This window comes from Lissotriton vulgaris, chromosome 3_1 (genome assembly GCF_964263255.1).
Source record: "Lissotriton vulgaris chromosome 3_1, aLisVul1.2, whole genome shotgun sequence".
NCBI classification, from domain to species: Eukaryota; Metazoa; Chordata; class Amphibia; order Caudata; family Salamandridae; genus Lissotriton; species Lissotriton vulgaris.
In genome coordinates, this window is record NC_141689.1 from 2,049,882,263 (window position 1) to 2,049,900,617 (window position 18,355).

An 18,355-nucleotide genomic window follows, 5' to 3' on the forward strand; every position below is an offset into this window, starting at 1 on the left:
CTTGGAGACAGGCTTCAGGCACACAAAGATATATGAGCAGAGTATTGTCCACATTCTAAAAGTGGCATTTCTAAAATTGTAATGTGATATCCTACTTTATCAGTAAAGATGAATTGTCATTACAATTCCATAGATATAACATATGATATAGCTACTCCTTTCTAATCAAGAACTATAGCTTAAGAGTGCATTAAGGAATGCCCAATGTTAACCTATGAGAGAAGAAGGCCTCATAGTAGTGAAAAATGAATTGGAGTGATTTTCACTACCAGGATATGTTCACACCCAGGCTCTTCAATGGCAGGCCTGAAACATGTTTAAAGGGCTACTTGTGTGTGTGGCACAATCAGTGTTGCAGGCCTACTAGTAGCATTTCATTTATAGGCCCTGGGTATATGGTATACCACTTTACAAGGGACTTACAAGTAAATTAAACATGCCAATTGTGTATAAACCAATGTTACCATGTTTAAGGGAGGAGCACACACAGTTTAGCACTGGTCAGGAGTGGTAAAGTGCTCAGAGTCCTAAAGCATCAAAAAGAAGGTAAGCAGGCAAAAGGTTTGGCGGAAGGCCACCCTCAGGATGACAGGTCAAGCATGTGTACCCCCAAGCTAAAAGTGGGAAAAGCTACCCAACCTCAAGGGAGTTCTCATTACTAGGGCAGAAAATCCTGGATAGACCATCAGCACCGCGTGGTCTACCTCTGATCTGTATTCCACCTTGAAGACCATACCCTGTAGGGAAATGGACCACCTCAACAGTTTTGGATTCTAACTCCTCATTTGCATCAACCACATGAGGAGCATGTGGTCAGTCTAAATCAGGTATAGTCTTAACTTCTTCAGTGCTGAGATCACAGCAAAAGCTTCTCTCTCATTAGCACTCTACCTGTGGTTTAAGCCCTCTTTATTAAGTTGTGAAAGTACTGCCCCTATAGCATGGCGTGAGGCATCTGTCTGAACAATACATTCCCTGCAAAAGTCAGGGGCCTTAAGTAAAGGGGCTGTACACTTAAGAGTCAAATGCTTTTTGGCATGCCTCTGTCTAAATCACATTCATGAACTGCTTATTAGAAGTACGCTCTGTCGAGGAGCCAACCATGGCACCATATCCCTTGACAAACCTTTTGTAGCACCCAGTGAGGCCTAAGAGTGCTCTGATCCCAATCTGGCTTTTGGGGCTTACCCAGGAGATTATAGTATCTACCTTGGCCTGGAAGGGCTGCACCTTACCCCTGCCTACAGCTGCCCCAAGTGCATCACAGGCCACTGCCCTATCTGGCACTCACTGGCCTTGATAGTCAGGCTGCCCTATTGCAGATCCTGAAGCACTTCCCCTGGAGTTGAAAAAGGTGGTCCTTTCAACTGCTATTTAAGACAGCTATGTCATACAGATAGGGAGCACTCAAGGCCTCCATATCAGCAAAGACCTGGTTCACCAACCTCTGCAAGGTGACAGGGGCATTTTTGAGTCCTAAGAGGATCACTCTTAACTGAAAGTGCCTTCCGGAGTGGAGAAGACTGAGCTCTCCTTTGTTCCCTCCTTTTGGGAGATATGCCAGTACCCTGATGTAAAAATCAGCTCATCAGCCCAGGGTATGAGATGAGCATCAGTCTTGGCGACCTAATTGAGCCTCCTATAGTCTACACAGAACCTGAGTTCAGGTGTGGTGCCCGGTGGAGAGGCTTTTGGAAACAGTACCCCAGGTCTGGACCCAGGGCTATTGAAGGGTTCTACTACCCCAACTCTAACATTTTGGGAACATCTTCCTTAATGCTGGCCCTCACCTTATCAGAAAATCTATAATATTTGTTTTTGACAGAAGCCATGGACTTTGCAGTTGCACAGATCCACTCAGGTAACCCTAACATCTCCAGGTGAGCCTGGAGCTCCACTACTTTCGATGTAGTGTACTCAAGGCCATTACCTAACAAACAGTCCACAAGCATGGCAGGGCTCACTTCAGCTTCCATAAGACTGGTCATGCTTGACTAGGACAAAGTCAACAGTTCAGGCTTACAGCAATTGAGCAATGGCAAGGAAAAAGAGCCACACAGACCAAAGTGAACAGAGTACCTTGATCCTGGTAGAAACAGCAAGATGCAGGATACAGACGAGCGATGTGTTTTTCTCCACGCAGTGGTGTCGATGCATCAGTTCTAAAGATGAGGCGATGAGGCAAGATGCGTTGGTACCGAAGTGCAATGCGCTAAGTTTCTCCATGAAGTTGAGGGGTTGTGTCGATCTCTCCACACTGCTGCAGCAGCGATGTGAGGTTCTGATGCGTCGGGCTCTCAAGGTGATTCTGAGAGTGATGCACCGGTTCTACTCCCGTAACAGGGTTGATGATCCATTTCCTTTATATTCAGACTGGCGATGCACTGATTTCTCTGGTGCATGTATCAATGTCCACTTCATGTGTACCAAGCACAGGAGCAGGAGTAGAGATGTTGATAACCCTATATCTCAGTAAAAAATTAGGCATCGCAACAAGCCCGTTGTGGAGATCACTTCAGCTGCAAGACAGAGTCCAGCTCTCCCTGAGCAGGGTCAGAACGCAGCAGGCAGTAGGGCAGCAGAGTAGCACAGTAGAACAGTAGGTCTTCCAGATCAGCAGGCCAGCAGAGTTTCAGTCCTTGATGCAACACAACAGTACTTCTGACAAAGTTCAGTTAAAGTGGCCAGAAGTGTCTGATTTGGTGGGGTCAGAGCACCAGTACCCAGCTGTGCCTTTGAAGTGGAAGTGACTTCAAAGAAGTGTCTTTGAAATGCCGAGAAGTCCTTCCGTACCAGCTCTGGCTTCAGACTAGCTGTGGAGGGTAATCAGCCCATTGTGTAGGGACACAACATTGCCTATTCAGGTATAAGTGTCAGCCCCACCCTCCCTTCCTGCCCAGGACGAGCTATAAAAATGCAGATGAGTACTTAGATAAACCTGATGTTCCTGTGTTTGTGACTGTCTAGAGGAAATGCACAAAGTGTAGCTGTCACCTACCTCAGACCTGTGTTGGAGACAGGCTGCAAATGCAAAAAGAACGATTGATGGACAGAATGCAGAACAATGTCATACATTCAACCCAGTACAGAGATCTGGGCCTAAATCCATCGTTTTCTTGCTTACCATTCCATTACAGTTTGGGCCCAGTATATGCAAATCAGTCTTGACCCTGCGCCTAATGGGAACAGTCCAGCCCAAACTGCCAGGCCTGGTCCTCCCTGGACTGGAAACAAGCATCCTAGGACCGGCTTCGGGCTTTCAGCCCTCATCAGCCAGAATAGCTTGACTCCAGTGGCATGGAGAGCACGTCTGGGCATACCTGTCCCACTCGGGGTGACAAATGCAAAAAGAACAATTGATGGACAGAATGCAGAACAATGGCATACATTCACCCCAGTACAGAGATCTGGGCCTCAATCCATCGTTTTTTTGCTCACCAGTTTGGACCCAGCCATATGCAAATCAGTCTTGACCCTGCGCCCAATGGGAACATTCCAGCCCGAACTGCCAGTCCCAGGATGATTGTTTCTGGTCCAGGGAGGACTTGGCCTGGCAGTTCAGTCTGGACTGTTCCCATGACGCACAGGGTCAAGACTGATTTGCATATGGCTGGGTCCAAACTGGGGTGGTGTAGTGGGCAAAAGAATTATGGATTTAACCCAGATCTTTTGACTGGGGGAGAATGTTTGCATTGTCAACATTCTGTCCATCATTTGTTTGCTGTAACACTTTCGCGCTAAGTGGGATGGGTATGCCCAGACGTGGGTTCCTTGCTAACTGTGCCACTGGATTCAAGCTAGCCTGGCTGAAGAAGGGTGACATACCCCGAAACCAGTCCTAGGATGCTTTTTTCCAGTCCAGGGAGGACTTGGCCAGGCAGTTCGGTCTGGACAGTTCCCATGAGGCACAGGGTCAAGACTGATTTGCATATGGCTGGGTCCACGCTGGGGTGGCGTAGTGGGCAAAACAACAATGGATTTAATCCAGATCTTTTGACTGGGGGAGAATTTTGCATTGTCAGCATTCCGTCCATCATTTGTTTGCAGAGACAGGCTGCAGGCACACAGAGCTGTAAGAGCAGCGAAATGTCTACTTTCTTAAAGTGGCATTGCTAAAATGGTAATATGAAACCCAGCATTACCAGAAAAGAGGATTTGCCATGACCATTTCAAAGATATAAATCAGGACACAGTCTTAAAAGAGTATTAAGGAATTCCCAATGTTAACCTATGGGAGGAGTAGGCTTCACAGTAGTGAAAAAAATAAAATTGGGTGTTTTTCACTACAACTGCTGATGGCTTACTGATGGGTATGCCTCTGCAATATAGTTACCCATGGAGAATGTTCTTTTGCCTGAAATGCATTGAGTGCATGATATTACGAATTATCTGGGATGAAACATGTATTAATACCTTTTAATTACACAGCAGCCTGCTCTATGGGCTACCTATGGCCTACCACAGGAGAGTTTCAGGCTTAGCTAAAGGTTTTTAGCGGCAAGTCAAATTGGCAGTAAAACTTCACAAACAGGTTTGGCATTGGCAGGCCTGAGACATGTTTAGAAGACTACTTATCTGGGGGGCACAATCAGTGTTACAGGCTCACAAGTAGCATTTAATTTACAGTCCTTGGGTATATAGTATACAACTTTACAACGGACTTTCAAGTAAATTAAATATGCCAATTGTAAATACACCAATGTTAATATGTTTTAGGGGAGAAGCAAATGCACTTTAGCAGTGGTAAAGTGCTCAGAACATGATACATCCCAAAAGGCTGTTTCTCATTTGCAAACGAGTAGATTCTGAGAATCTGCCTGTTTGCAAACGGGAAAAAGGCTTGATACACATAGCCCATAGTCCTTTCTCGCATTAAATACTAATACACAGAGACAGTACATCAGGTGGAGCCATAATGAACATTTGTTCCAAACAAATATTGTGAAATTTTCTCAGAAAGTGAGTACTGCCCCTGCAGTATGAGGACAAAGGGTCTTTTTTAGATCCCGGCAGATGGAATACTCTGTCACAAACGTGACGGATATCCCGTCCGCCGTAGTATGATCTCCATAGGATATAATGGAATCCTAATACGGAGGCTGGGATATTCGTCATGTTTTCTGACAGAGTATTCCCCTCCGCCAAGATCTAAAACAGGCCCAAAGATGAGATAAACAGAAACAAAAAATTGTTAATATACATGGTATTTTCTTAAGTAGATGGCTATCTGAAGCTGGAATTGATCTGCCTGGAGGATTAATAGGACGTTTGTCAGCTTTATTCAGGAGGTAAAAACACGGTAACACCAGTTTCTCATTTAAAAAAAAAGAGTTTTCCTCAAAATACAAAAAAACATTTTCCTTTCAATCTCACAATATGCAATGTGGTTAGTTATAGGAACCTTATACTGTGCGTTAGTGATAATCTCATTGCAAGCAGAATGTTGTAGCCTCTAGTAGGTAATTTCGCCTTATCAGAGGGTTTCATTACCACATTATATCATCAGTGTGTAATGTTTGGATAGCCAATCTCTCTTCCTCATTCAAATTCATTTGAAAACAAGCATTCTTTTTAATTTTTTTATTTCAAGAGGTCTCATCACACTCCCAAAATCAGTCAAATACAGCAACCACTCTTCTAACGATAGACTTCTACCCTTAAGAAATATAGATGGTAAAAAACATTGGCATGAGTGATAATGAAAAGACGGATACTACTACTGCCAGGACCTCTGTGCCAGGATCAGCCTGTCTTTCAAGTCAGTATGGGCACCACACACAATCTATTGACCTTGTTTGCCCTCGTTCACCATATTCGCACACAACGAAAGCTGCCGAGGTGTTTCTTGATGCAGAAAAGGCTTTTGGTTGTTTAGATTGGGTCTTGCTGTTGGAGGTGATACATTGGAGGAGCATCAGGAGCTTCTGCTCCAGGTAGCTGATCTATTGTACTCATGAATGGTTACTACGTTAAGTAAGAGTCAAAGGGGCAGTTTCTGACCCCATCACCATTCACAGAATAAGATAAGGATACAGGGATTCCATTCTGATTCTCGCTGTCACACTGAAGCCACTTGGATATAGTGTGAGTGAATCCAATGCTACCAGAGATCTTGCTTTTTCCATGCAGAGATGTTTACTATTCCTATAGGGCAGAAGAGCCTGTATGTATCTAAGGGAGCTCGGTGTAAATATTGCCAAGTTGTCGGGAATTCATTAGATCTAGCCAATACTCATGGTTATGTAAAACTGATTGATACTTAATTTCTTTCTACTCACCAAGTCCACCAAGTTGATGGATTGTAAGTTCCCTTCTATATGACTTCCATTCACTAATTGGCTATGATGTACACATAAACTTAGATGCGCTAAAGAGGAATATTGATGGGGCTGCGAAGAAAAAATTGGTTTCCACTTTCCATAATCAGGGAATTAGCACTAATAAAATAATAAACTGATAGTGCTGCCCAAACGTTTTTTGTATTTTGTAATATCTGTATAAGAGTTAATAATACCATATTTTTGAATCTCATGATTCGGCTGGCATGACTTATATGTGCAAGCGAGCAGCCCAGGGCACAATAGAACTTTCTAAAACTCCTTTACAAAACGGTAGGCATAGTAGTCCGGGAACATGAAAAATACTACTAAGCAATACATGTGCATTTTGTTGCATCCAACTATCACCTGCTCCTACACCACTTCACTAGGTGTTAAAGAATGACTTAATCTCAGGTGGGATTCTTTAGACCATATTATTGTTGTATCATTTAAGATCACCAGTATAGATTCATTTGGTGATCTCTACCAATCCGGTCAGGGTTAACCTGGCCTAAGAAGGAAAGTTTACATGTTTCCAATTACTAACGCTTCCCCTGGCTAACAGGTCCTCAATCCCGCTATTCCACATTTTGAAATCCCAAGGAAACAACAATGCAAGGAAGTTTAAGGTCTGAGCAACTTATTTATGGATAGAAGATTCCTTGCACTGAACCAATTTATGATATCGAGAGGCTGGTCTTGATTTTTGTATGTCAGACTATGACCAGGGGAGGCTCGCCGCAATGGCAGAGGAGCATAACCCCACTGGCTCAGAGTCAGCAGCAAAAAATAAAACAATATTTCATTATCCAGGAAAGGGAGGGTCCGGGGAGGGGGAGGATGAGTGCTACCTGCACTCCCTAAGTGCTCATGTGTGTTTGGCCGGCCTTCTCAGACTGACCAAAACACACATGCGCACTTAGGTTTCCCTAACCAGGCTGTATTGAACAGCGGTGTTTGAGAAACCCCACAGACTCCCTGACCTGAGTGGAGCATCTTTCTTGCCCGCTCAGGCCAATCCCCGGGATTGGACAGGTAGTCTGTGACGTAGTCACAGTGTCTGCTGGGACACAGAAGACCCAGCACTGAGGCGCGATGCAGGAGGCGGCCGGTAACAGGTACGTTTAACTATAAAAAAATGTTTATTATTATTATAGTCCCTCGTCCTCCCCTCCAGTGTGCCCCCTCCCATGCTCCTACTCAGAAGAATCAATTTACAAACTGCTCTGCACCTTGAAACCCTCTAATCACCTCACAGACCCCTTACCTGCTAATGCTGTAAAAGACTTCACCCCCCTGCTGCTTCCACTCTGGACTAAAATCATTAACAGTTCCCTACAACAAGGCCTCATCCCCGACTCCCTCAAGGTAGGACAAGTCAACGCCTATACTCAAGGAACTTACAGCTGATACGGGCGACCTAAACAATTACCGCCCTATCACCAATATCCCCACCTTGGCCAAACCACTGGAAAAATGGTTTCAACTCCAACTGACAAAACACATTGATCAGTTTGACCTCCTCAATCCTCATCAATCAGGCTTCCGAGCAAGACACAGTACGCAAACGGCTATGACACACATAATTGATGACGCCCTCCAAATCCTTGATCACAATGACTCCTGCCTCCTCATCCTACTTGATCTCTCCTCAGCATTTGACACAGTCAAACATGAGAATCTACTTGAACTGTTAAACACCAGAATGGGTCTATCTGGGACTGTTCTCAAATGGTTTACTTCCTTCTTACAGAACCGGTCTCAGAAGTTCAAGATCAACAACGTGTTGTCCTCACCTGTACCTGTAACATTAGGCGTCCCACAAGGATCTTCCCTATCCCCCACTTTGTTCAATCTAGTCATGGAACCACTCACCACATTGCTTCAAGCATCAAATGTGCACTTTCACATGTACGCTGATGTCACTCAACTCTACCTCAAACTAGAATCCCCGGAATACATCAAACTTCTGAACTCCACGCTCAGAAACACCCAATCATGGTTGGCCGATAATCACCTCAAACTTAATGCGCAGAAAACTGAGTTCCTTCTGATCTCACCTCCTGCGAAAATATCCACCACCCAATCCTGGCTCAAGCACCTAACCGCACTCAATATCCAACCCACCATCGTGGACTCAGCGAAATCCTTAGGCATCACACTTGACGCCAATCTCAACATGCAGCAGCATATCAGCAAAGCAACTAAGGGAGCTAATTTCCAAATCAACACTTTGAGGAAACTTAAACCCTTCTTCCCAGCTAAGGACTTCCAAACCGCAGTACAAGCCCTAGTCATCCCACGCATAGACTACGGAATTGTGGCTCTCAGCGGACTCCCCCTTTCTACAACCGCACCACTAAGAGCCCCCCTGAACGCTGCAGCGAGACTGATCACTGGATCAAGAAAACATTTGCATATTTCCCCTGACTTAAGATCCCCGAACTGGCTGCCTTTTGAAGCCAGAATACAGTTGAAAATTGCCTGCATCAATCAATCAATCAATCAATCAGTGACACTTATAGAGCGCGCTACATACCCGTAGGGTCTCAAGGCGCTGGGGGGGGGGGGGGGGGGGGGTGCCGCTACTGCTCGAACAGCCAGGTCTTCAGCTTCTTCCTGAAGGAGAGGTGGTCTTGGGTCAGGTGCAGGTCGGTCGGGAGGGAGTTCCAGGTCTTGGCGGCCAGGTAGGAGAAGGACCTTCCTCCTGTAGTCGCTCTTCGGATGCGGGGGACGGTGGCGAGGGCGTGGTTGGCTGATCGGAGGTGGCGTTTGGGAGCGTAGAAGTTGATCCGGCTGTTGAGGTAGCTCGGGCCTTGGTCGTGTAGGGCTTTGTGTGCGTGGGTGAGGAGGCGGAAGGTGATTCTTTTGTTGACGGGGAGCCAGTGAAGGTCTCTCAGATGTCCGGAGATGTGGCTGGTTCGTGGGATGTCGAGGATGAGTCTGGCTGAGGCGTTCTGGATCCGCTGGAGTCTCTTCTGGAGCTTGGCGGTGGTACCGGCGTAGAGGGCGTTGCCGTAGTCCAGTCGGCTGGTGACGAGGGCCTGGGTGACGGTCTTCCTGGTCTCGGTGGGGATCCACCAGAAGATCTTCCGTAGCATGCGTAGGATGTTGAAGCACGCCGAGGAGACGTTGTTGACTTGCCTGGTCATGGAGAGGGAGGAGTCCAGGGTGAAGCCCAGGTTGCGTGCATGGTCTGTCGGTTTGGGTGCGGTGCCCAGGGCGGGAGGCCACCAGGAGTCGTCCCAGGCGGAGGGTGAGGGGCCCAGGATGAGGACCTCCGTCTTGTCCGAGTTCAGTTTCAGGCGGCTGGTCGTCATCCACTCGGCTACCACATGGCTGTACACCACAAGTCACCCAACTACCTCACCCAAAAGCTGACTGTATCAGGAGGCTCGAGAACCAATAAAGCTCCAAAACTCTCCTCCTGAAACCTCGAAGATTCCGGAAGGAGAAAACACAAACGCTCCTTCTCAGGAATGGCACCCAGGATCTGGAATGCACTCCCTCCCGAAACTAGGCTGATCTCCTCCACTGCATTTTTTAAGAAAGAAGTGAAAGCCATCCTAATGGCTAAATACACCTGAATTCTATTTTGGCCCGATCTAAGACTTTACACTGACTCTGTATTAGCTGTCTATTTGATTATCTACATGTATTATGCTTGTATCTGACTGCGATCTTATTTTGTCTCTCACGTACTACTTATTACCCTTATTGTAGCACAATGTCTGCTCCCTGACCCCTTCTTTCTGTAAAGCGCTCTGATATCTGCAAAGATCTTGTTCGCGCTATATAAAACTTTGAAAATAAATAAATAAATGCTCTCCCACCAGCTCCCTTTCCCCCATCCCACCGCTTTTTGTATCTGGCAGCCACTGTGACCATGACGCTCCATATGGGCATTATCTAAGACATTCTCAAAGGAGCCTCCTACATATGCGATGCTTATCCATATCATGCAACCCCTCTGGCTTGCATCCTTAACTTTCTTACTTGTAATTTCTCCATTGGGTCTTACTTCCTTTTGAAGAGCAGTAGGATAGATGAGTTTGTGGCACCAAAATGCCACACATGTAAAACTCAACATGGCAGATGTTATTCACCTCGCTGGTTACTCACAACATTCTGATGTGGGGATTTCTGAAACCTAGTCTGCCATAATGTAGATCATTACGACGAAAGAATAAATAGCGCCTAGAAGCAGAAAGCGATATTTGGGACATCTGGTCACGCTGGACTGGGGAAAAGTCAAAAGTTCAGGCCAACCACGATGGATCACAGGCTGGATACAGGGAACCAATGATGTCCGCTGAATAAAAGTACCTTAATCTTGGGTGCGTCGACATTGAGGATGAGAGGTACAGTCGAGCTGGTGCCTCAGTGCTGACACACAAGTGGCATTTTCAGTATTGCAATTTAAAATCCAACTTCACCAAAACTTGTAATTTGAAATTGAGCCTTCAGAGACACCAAACTTAAAAAGTCTGCCTCTTCCAGATTGTGACTCACACTCATAAGATGTAATAATCAGGGCCACTGGAATTATGAAACTGTGCAGCCCTGATAGTTTTAGCATAATTGTAGATTTACCGCATATGCCACACAATCCATCATTTGCAGTATAATCTGTAGATTTAAAAAAAATAGTTTCTAGCTCAAATGGTTTGAAATGTACTAAAATAGCAGTGACCCATGTTGCAGCACAGTGGAAGGCCCTTCGCAAAAATGGACTGATCACCTTTCTGTTGCTTATTGCTCTGTTTGGGTATTAAAATGGCACTAATGCGATGCAACCAATGCTCAGACAGTTTGCCTTAATAATTTGCTCAACCCTGCCGCATAATCCCTCCCCCTCCTGCTGCATAATTCCAGTGGACCTGGTAATAAGGTAATCCCAATGTTATCATATGGGAGATATAGGCCTTGAAGTAGGGAAAAATTACTTAGGGAGTTTTTCACTACGCGGACATGTAAAATGTAAAATTTCAGGTCCTGCCTTTTAAATGCTTTGCACCCTGCCTAGTTTGTCCAGGGCCGACCTTAAGCATAGACTATATGTATAAAAAGGGAAGGTTTGGGCCTGGCAAATGGTTTATTGTGCCAGGTTGAAATGACGGCGTACACTGCACAGGCATGCTCTGCAATGGCAGGCTTAAGCCTTGGCACTTAAGTGGGTGGCACAATAAGTTCTGCAAGCCCACTAGTAGAAATTAATCTACATTCTCTGGGCTCATGTAGTACACTTTACTAGGGACTTATTCGTGAATCAAACATGCCAATTGAGGATTAGCCAATATTACCATTTTTAAGGGAGAGAGCACAAGCACTTTAGCACTGGTTAACATCTCCTGTCACCTGGGAACAATGGAGGCATCGGTGGGGTGTATTTCTGCACACCATGATTCCTGTTGATACTCAGGGGCATATTTACAAGAATTTATCACCAAAGGAACGTCACTTTTTATGACGTTCCTGTGGCAATAAACCCTTTGCATTATTTACAAAGCAGCGTCAATCCACTTAAGGTGGCTTAACGCTGCCTTGTGAATAATTCCCCCTTTCATGCAGCACTTAGTGTGAAAGGGGCCGGCAATGGATGTTGTGGTGGGTGGTCTGCCGTAACATCCATTGCTTTCTGATGCTGCCACGTATTTACAAGGTTGGCGTAAATATTTTATACTTATTTATAAATAATTTCTAAATAGTTTATATCAAAAGTTTATATTAGTTAATTTGATTATTAACTAAGTACATTATTTTATTTATAAATCATTTAATAGATAGTTACAAGATTAAAATGTATTTTTGTTCTGTTCATTCAGTAATTACATTATTAATTATATAACTTTTGGCATGGTACTAGGCTGCCATTGATCACTGCCCTAGAGGGATTTGTTAACTGGGACTCCCTGGGAATCTTCTTCTTCTTGGGTCATGTGGTCTGTACTGCAAGGGTGAGGTCCTTTCAGGAACCTGGCTTGAGAGCTCACACATAATCATAGCCCCTATCTCTCCAACATTTTAGACCTCACAGATAACAATCCATGGAAGCCAAAATTACCATGTCCTGTCTGCCAGGCCATTACTTACAAAACATTAGTAATAAACACTCCAGACTCCTTCCCTGATCTAAAGAGTAAATGGAAGCAGGGCCTTGGTTCACTTGATGACTTTTAGTGGATAATGGCCTGTTTGGCTCCTTGAGAGACTGCAGTCTCGACATGGTTTGGACTCATTCTATTCAGATAACATTGATCATATTCATCTGACCCCTCACTGCCTTTGAAACATGAATAAAAGCCCAACTCTGTAGTGTATCCGGTGTGTAGTAGTAGTAAGGGACTTCCTTCCTGCTACATGGAGCTGAAGTGAGCTCCATGTCTTTTGGTGCTGTGATGGGCAGGCCTCTCATTTTGACCCCCAAAATGGCCTTACTTGGCTTAATGGAAGATGAGGATTACACAGAGAGAGAGAGGACACTAATTAGGTTCGGTCTTGTAATTGCTGAGCAAAATATTGCCAAACACTGAAAGCAGATCGACCCTCTAACAGGTTCTGGATGGAACTGTGTTAAATTCATTGAATCTATTAGAAGCTAATGAACGAGGTCCGTGGTTTCTTCGAAAGCACTCCAGAGTATGAGACGGCTATCTCAGATATAGTGAAGATCTAGTATATAATATAATAATGAAGCGTTGCGTATCAATGTTAGGTGGCACACTTATGCAAATATTCTTTATTGGGATTCATGTATACTGCAAGGATAATATGACATTGTTTTTCTTTTCATTCTATCTGTGACAGTGTGGTGTATGCTTACTGGTTAAAAGTTGTTCTCTGTTTTCACATTTTTATAATTCAATAAAAAGAATTGTATTATTCTTTTTGAATTTTTATATTATAATAAATTGTATAGTGTTATTATTTTTTTAATTAATGTGTAGTATTATTTATTTCCTAGTATTATTTTATTATTTATATAATTTTAATAATAATAAATATGTTTTATGTGTTTGTTGAAATATTTGTTAGGTTTATTTTGTATATATTTTTATTTTTTTAATTACAAGTGAGTATAGTAAATCTGAGCCCTTCAAAGTCCAACACTTTCCAAACTGTTAGTGAGGTTGTAGTACGAATAGCAAATACAATGCCTTCGAAGTCTAAGACTTTCCGTTATTTTTTTATCTTGATATTATGTCATAGAAGTGATGTTGTTTAAGGGCTAATGGAGGTCAATTAAAATATATGTTACGTTTGAAAAGTGGTGTTTATTTAGTGTCTAATGCGATGCAGGCCAAGGATTTGATATGCAATATCCTCTCCCATTTTAAAGCAATGAACGAACAGTCAAAAGGTGGATAATAGGGCTCCTCAGCAGGGGCTCCATGAAGCTTCTAATAAATGAACCAACGACAAAGGATTTTAGACATGTCTAATTCAAAGCCTCAAATGACCCTACCTTTTCAGGGGCCCTTATTTCAAAAGTTTGTTCCCAGGACAACAGACACTGGCAGCAGTGATGTAGTGAAACTTGAGGGTGTCCCCCTGCAAAGTACATGGAGTGGGCCTCCCACACTCTGGACCCACCAGGAAGTCTCAGTCCAGGGGCCTGTCACCAATGCACAATGCCAGCAGGGGGCCCCTGGAGCTTCACCCCCCCCCCCCCCGGACCACAGGGGCTACGGGGGTATTGTTACACCACTGCCTGGCAGCAGTCCAGAATACAGCTGTCATTAAACTGAAGGCCCCAGACTACTGAAGCAAGCTAAAATTCAATGGTTCTTAAGATCAAATGTGCTTTTGAGCTGGGGAATAGTAAGCCTAGGGCTAGGCAGATATGCATGAGAGACAGGATTAAAGACCCTCAGCATATTTTAGTAGTGGAGGGAGGACGCTTTGTGGGCCTCTTGCATAAGAAATTCTGAACTGACCTTAAATGAGTTATGTCCTATTTGTCCTTGCATCTACTTTCAAAATATATGTTTTGTATTTGATGCAGTGTTTAGCCTAATAAAAGAAATCAAACTGTTGTAAAATAAATCAAACTGTTGTATCAGATTTACCAGTTGAGTACAGATTCTGCTAAACAGTGTGCTTTCAGAACAATGTGCCTGTTTTATGCCTCAGAAGAAGCCGTTTTGTCTTACCTTTTGTACATTACTGACTTGTGAAACATCTGAATTGACTGGATTCTGAGAATCTAAATATAGAAAAAATACAATTATATTCAAATGACTTGATTTAACTTGTCGAGCTGCAACATTCGGTCCTATTCAACCATGCACACAGCTATTAGATTAAAGAATATATAGGAATCTTACTTTTTGGATGTTCAGTCAGTGTGTTAAATCGGACTTCTACCGGAGAAACAGCTTCATTCTTTCTGTGGACAAAATATATAATGCCATGAACATTTCAGTACTAAAAAAAGACCAATTCCAATTGTTGCCTTTAAAGTTCACCAATTGGTTTCACTCCTCTTTCTCCTACAAACTGAGAGTAGGTAGAAACTGCAACAATAGGATATATTTACCACAACTGAAACAACTGCAAAAATGATTTACAACTCTGGTGGTTTCTGAAAGCTGGGAAGAGAGCAATCTTAGCAAAAGTGAACATTTTGTTGATTTTTTTAACGTTTTTCCTGCACAGCACTTTTTTTTTCTAAAAAGTAAACTTTTCAACATTTTGCCTATTTTCTTGCTTTTGCCTAGGCGAATCCACAAAGCCTAGGTACATTTAGAATAGTCCAGTTCTGATTGCTTTATTCGATTTTTGTTTAAAATCATAAAAGCGTACAGTTAAAAAATACAATCATGATTAAAAAGAGACATATATATGAGGTCACAAATTATCTGCGAGTTAAAAATTGAAAACATTTGCTCACCCTGTAAATATGACTATCTTAGTAATAACATTCTTTACAGGATTCGTGATAAAAGTTCTTACAATACATCAAAAAGAGAGTTAATAGGGGTTGCAGTACTTAAGATTGTTATACGGTAAATCAAAACTGTTAAGCGCGGGGATACTACAGCACTGCGGTACGCAAACTCCTCTACCCATCCTGGTATTATCCTCAGCCGTTGGTCTGGGGGCTGCGATATATGAGGTGCTTGGGTAGAAATCGTGAAGGTCCCAGGTAGATATGGGACCATCACCTTCTTTGGGTGGCCAAGTTTGGAGGTATGGAACAATATGTCTACTCCTAAATCTTATTAGTATCAAGTCACCAGTGATGTCTTTTGGGAGGGGACCTAACCAGCCCACTCTCCTCACACTCATGATCCTTCCGTCAAGATCATGGGGCAGGGGTCTATTTTTGGATAGCCAAAACTTGACCTTATTTAACAGGTCATGTTGTCTCTCTGATTTTCCCTGTTTGAGTTGCGGGACTCCCGAGAGGACGCACACAAATGGAGCGGCCTCTGGAGGAAGATGAATTCGAGAAACACTATTACGGTCTACTCTGGTAACAATATTGTGAACTATAGTGGGTTTAAGAGGGGCTTTAGAAACATTTGGGGGCATAGAAGAGGAAACTATTACTTGGGTTTGGGCAGCTTTGTTTTGTGTGGTTGGTTTAGGCACATTCGGGGGAGCAATTGACGAGGGATGATTAGATATTGTAACTTTGGTAGAAGGTAACAAATTAAGTTTAATTGTTTCCTCAATCCCTGTCAGTCTATCCCCCAAGGTGTTAATTGTGTCAATCAGGGGGTATATAATAGATTTGATCAGTTTTTCGATCATAGACAATAAAGCCATCTGGGAAGTGGGTGCTAGGTCGTCTGATTTATTAGCCACCTCTGGATTTGGGGGGGAATTGGTAGGAGACAAAGTTGGACTTGGGGGCCCATTTTGTAATTTTTGTATTTTAGATTGACTCCCATTATATTTGTCCCCATCATGCTTCCTTTTGGCAGATATAGCTCGGACGGGTACTATACTTTGAGTATTGGCTTTTGTGAAAATGGAGAAGGGTTCCAGCACACTCTCGTTAGGGGTTGACGGGTTAATGTTGTTTGGCGGGGAGGGTAATCCTGCTGGGGCATACCCAGTCTTACATAGACTGTTTAATTCCTCCAACAATGAGAGGCTAGACCCTGTACTGGTTATTTGTGAAGAGGATTGATTACTGGTTAGGCTGTCTATAGGCTGGTTGGAATTTTTTTCAACATCTCTGCGCGTAGGTAACAGTGTACTATCTGTGTTCGTGTCTATCGTCCTAGGGCAAGAATCCGACCAGAGAGCTGTTTTAGTGGTAACCCCCTTGCGGATCATAGTATAAAATGGAGGTAATAAGGTTAATAAAGTTTATATGGCAGGAGCTACTGTCCAGTACAAAAAGTCAATTGGTAGCTTTACCTCCTCATGAAAAGCCAAGGGGGGTGGCCCGTCCCGTCCTCCTCAGGCCTCTGAGGGCCACAGAGGGCCCGCCCTTTGCCCGGGCTTAGCCCGGCGAATCCCGCACGCGTCCTCGCGGGACTAGGGAGCAGGCGAGTCTTTATGCGCCTCCTGCCGCGTGGGAAATGCGCGATCTGCCCCTGTGGCTCCTGGGGCTTGCAGTCAGGCAATGTAATCCGGGGCGCTGGACCGGCGGAGCGAAGCCCGGCCGGTCGGTGAGGGCGGGGGGCGGAGCTAAGCCCGGCCGCGAGGGAAGGAAACCGCGCAGCAACGAACACCAAGGGACTCTGCAGCAGGCGAGTCTTTATGCGCCTCCTGGTGCGTGGGAAATGCGCGATCTGCCCCTGTGGCTCCTGGGGCTTGCAGTCAGGCAATGTAATCCGGGGCGCTGCACCGGCGGAGCGAAGCCCGGCCGGTCGGTGAGGGCGGGGGGCGGAGCTAAGCCCGGCCGCGAGGGAAGGAAACCGCACAGCAACGAACACCAAGGGACTCTGCAGCAGGCGAGTCTTTATGCGCCTCCTGACGCGTGGGAAATGCGCGATCTGCCCCTGTGGCTCCTGGGGCTTGCAGTCAGGCAATGTAATCCGGGGCGCTGGACCGGCGGAGCGAACTCGGCCGGTCGGTGAGGGCGGGGGGCGGAGCTAAGCCCGGCCGCGAGGGAAGGAAACCGCACAGCAACGAACACCAAGGGACTCTGCAGCAGGCGAGTCTTTATGCGCCTCCTGGCGCGTGGGAAATGCGCGATCTGCCCCTGTGGCTCCTGGGGCTTGCAGTCAGGCAATGTAATCCGGGGCGCTGGACCGGAGGAGCGAAGCCCGGCCGGTCGGTGAGGGCGGGGGGCGGAGCTAAGCCCGGCCGCGAGGGAAGGAAACCACACAGCAACGAACACCAAGGGACTCTGCAGCAGGGGAGTCTTTATGCGCCTCCTGGCGCATGGGAAATGCGCGATCTGCCCCTGTGGCTCCTGGGGCTTGCAGTCAGGCAATGTAATCCGGGGCGCTGGACCGGCGGAGCGAAGCCCGGCCGGTCGGTGAGGGCGGGGGGCGGAGCTAAGCCCGGCCGCGAGGGAAGGAAATCGCACAGCAACGAACACCAAGGGACTCTGCAGCAGGCGAGTCTTTATGCACCTCCTGGCGTGTGGGAAATGCGCGATCTGCCCCTGTGGCTCCTGGGGCTTGCAGTCAGGCAATGTAATCCGGGGCGCTGGACTGGCGGAGCGAAGCCCGGCCGGTCGGTGAGGGCGGGGGGCGGAGCTAAGCCCAGCCGCGAGGGAAGGAAACCGCACAGCAACGAACAGTACAATAGTCAACATGTAGGGGAAACAAGTGTACATTTCACCTGATTGTCATTTGAGGGTAAAAAAGGTATGATGGCCAAAGAGTGAACTACCCCAAACATCAGTACAAGGGCTCAACACTTGGGAGTGGGAGGAAGAAGCCTCAAGCACTTAAGAGATGAATTCTGGATCTACCCTTTTTCTAATATTGGTTCTTGCTTTGAACTTTAAAGGTCATTATTATATTAGATACCTGCCCAGACCTTCTGGGCAGTAATTGAAAATGCTTTAAATTAACAATTGAAATCAAAAACTAATGAAAATAAGTAGGAAAAATAGAAATCTG

The 18,355-nt window shown here is 45.2% G+C and overlaps 1 protein-coding gene across 1 annotated transcript in view; it reads right to left on the reverse strand.

Annotated features, from left to right (window-relative positions):
• LOC147728786 (uncharacterized) overlaps nucleotides 1-18,355 on the reverse strand; it is a 408,842-nt gene that overhangs the window by 18,117 nt on the left and 372,370 nt on the right. Inside the window, exons 7-8 of the mRNA XM_086962560.1 lie at nucleotides 14,648-14,709; nucleotides 14,474-14,526 (exon numbers count right to left, since the gene is read on the reverse strand). Of these exons, the coding sequence (XP_086818686.1) occupies nucleotides 14,474-14,526; nucleotides 14,648-14,709 (115 nt within the window). The remainder of the gene's footprint in view (nucleotides 1-14,473; nucleotides 14,527-14,647; nucleotides 14,710-18,355) is intronic.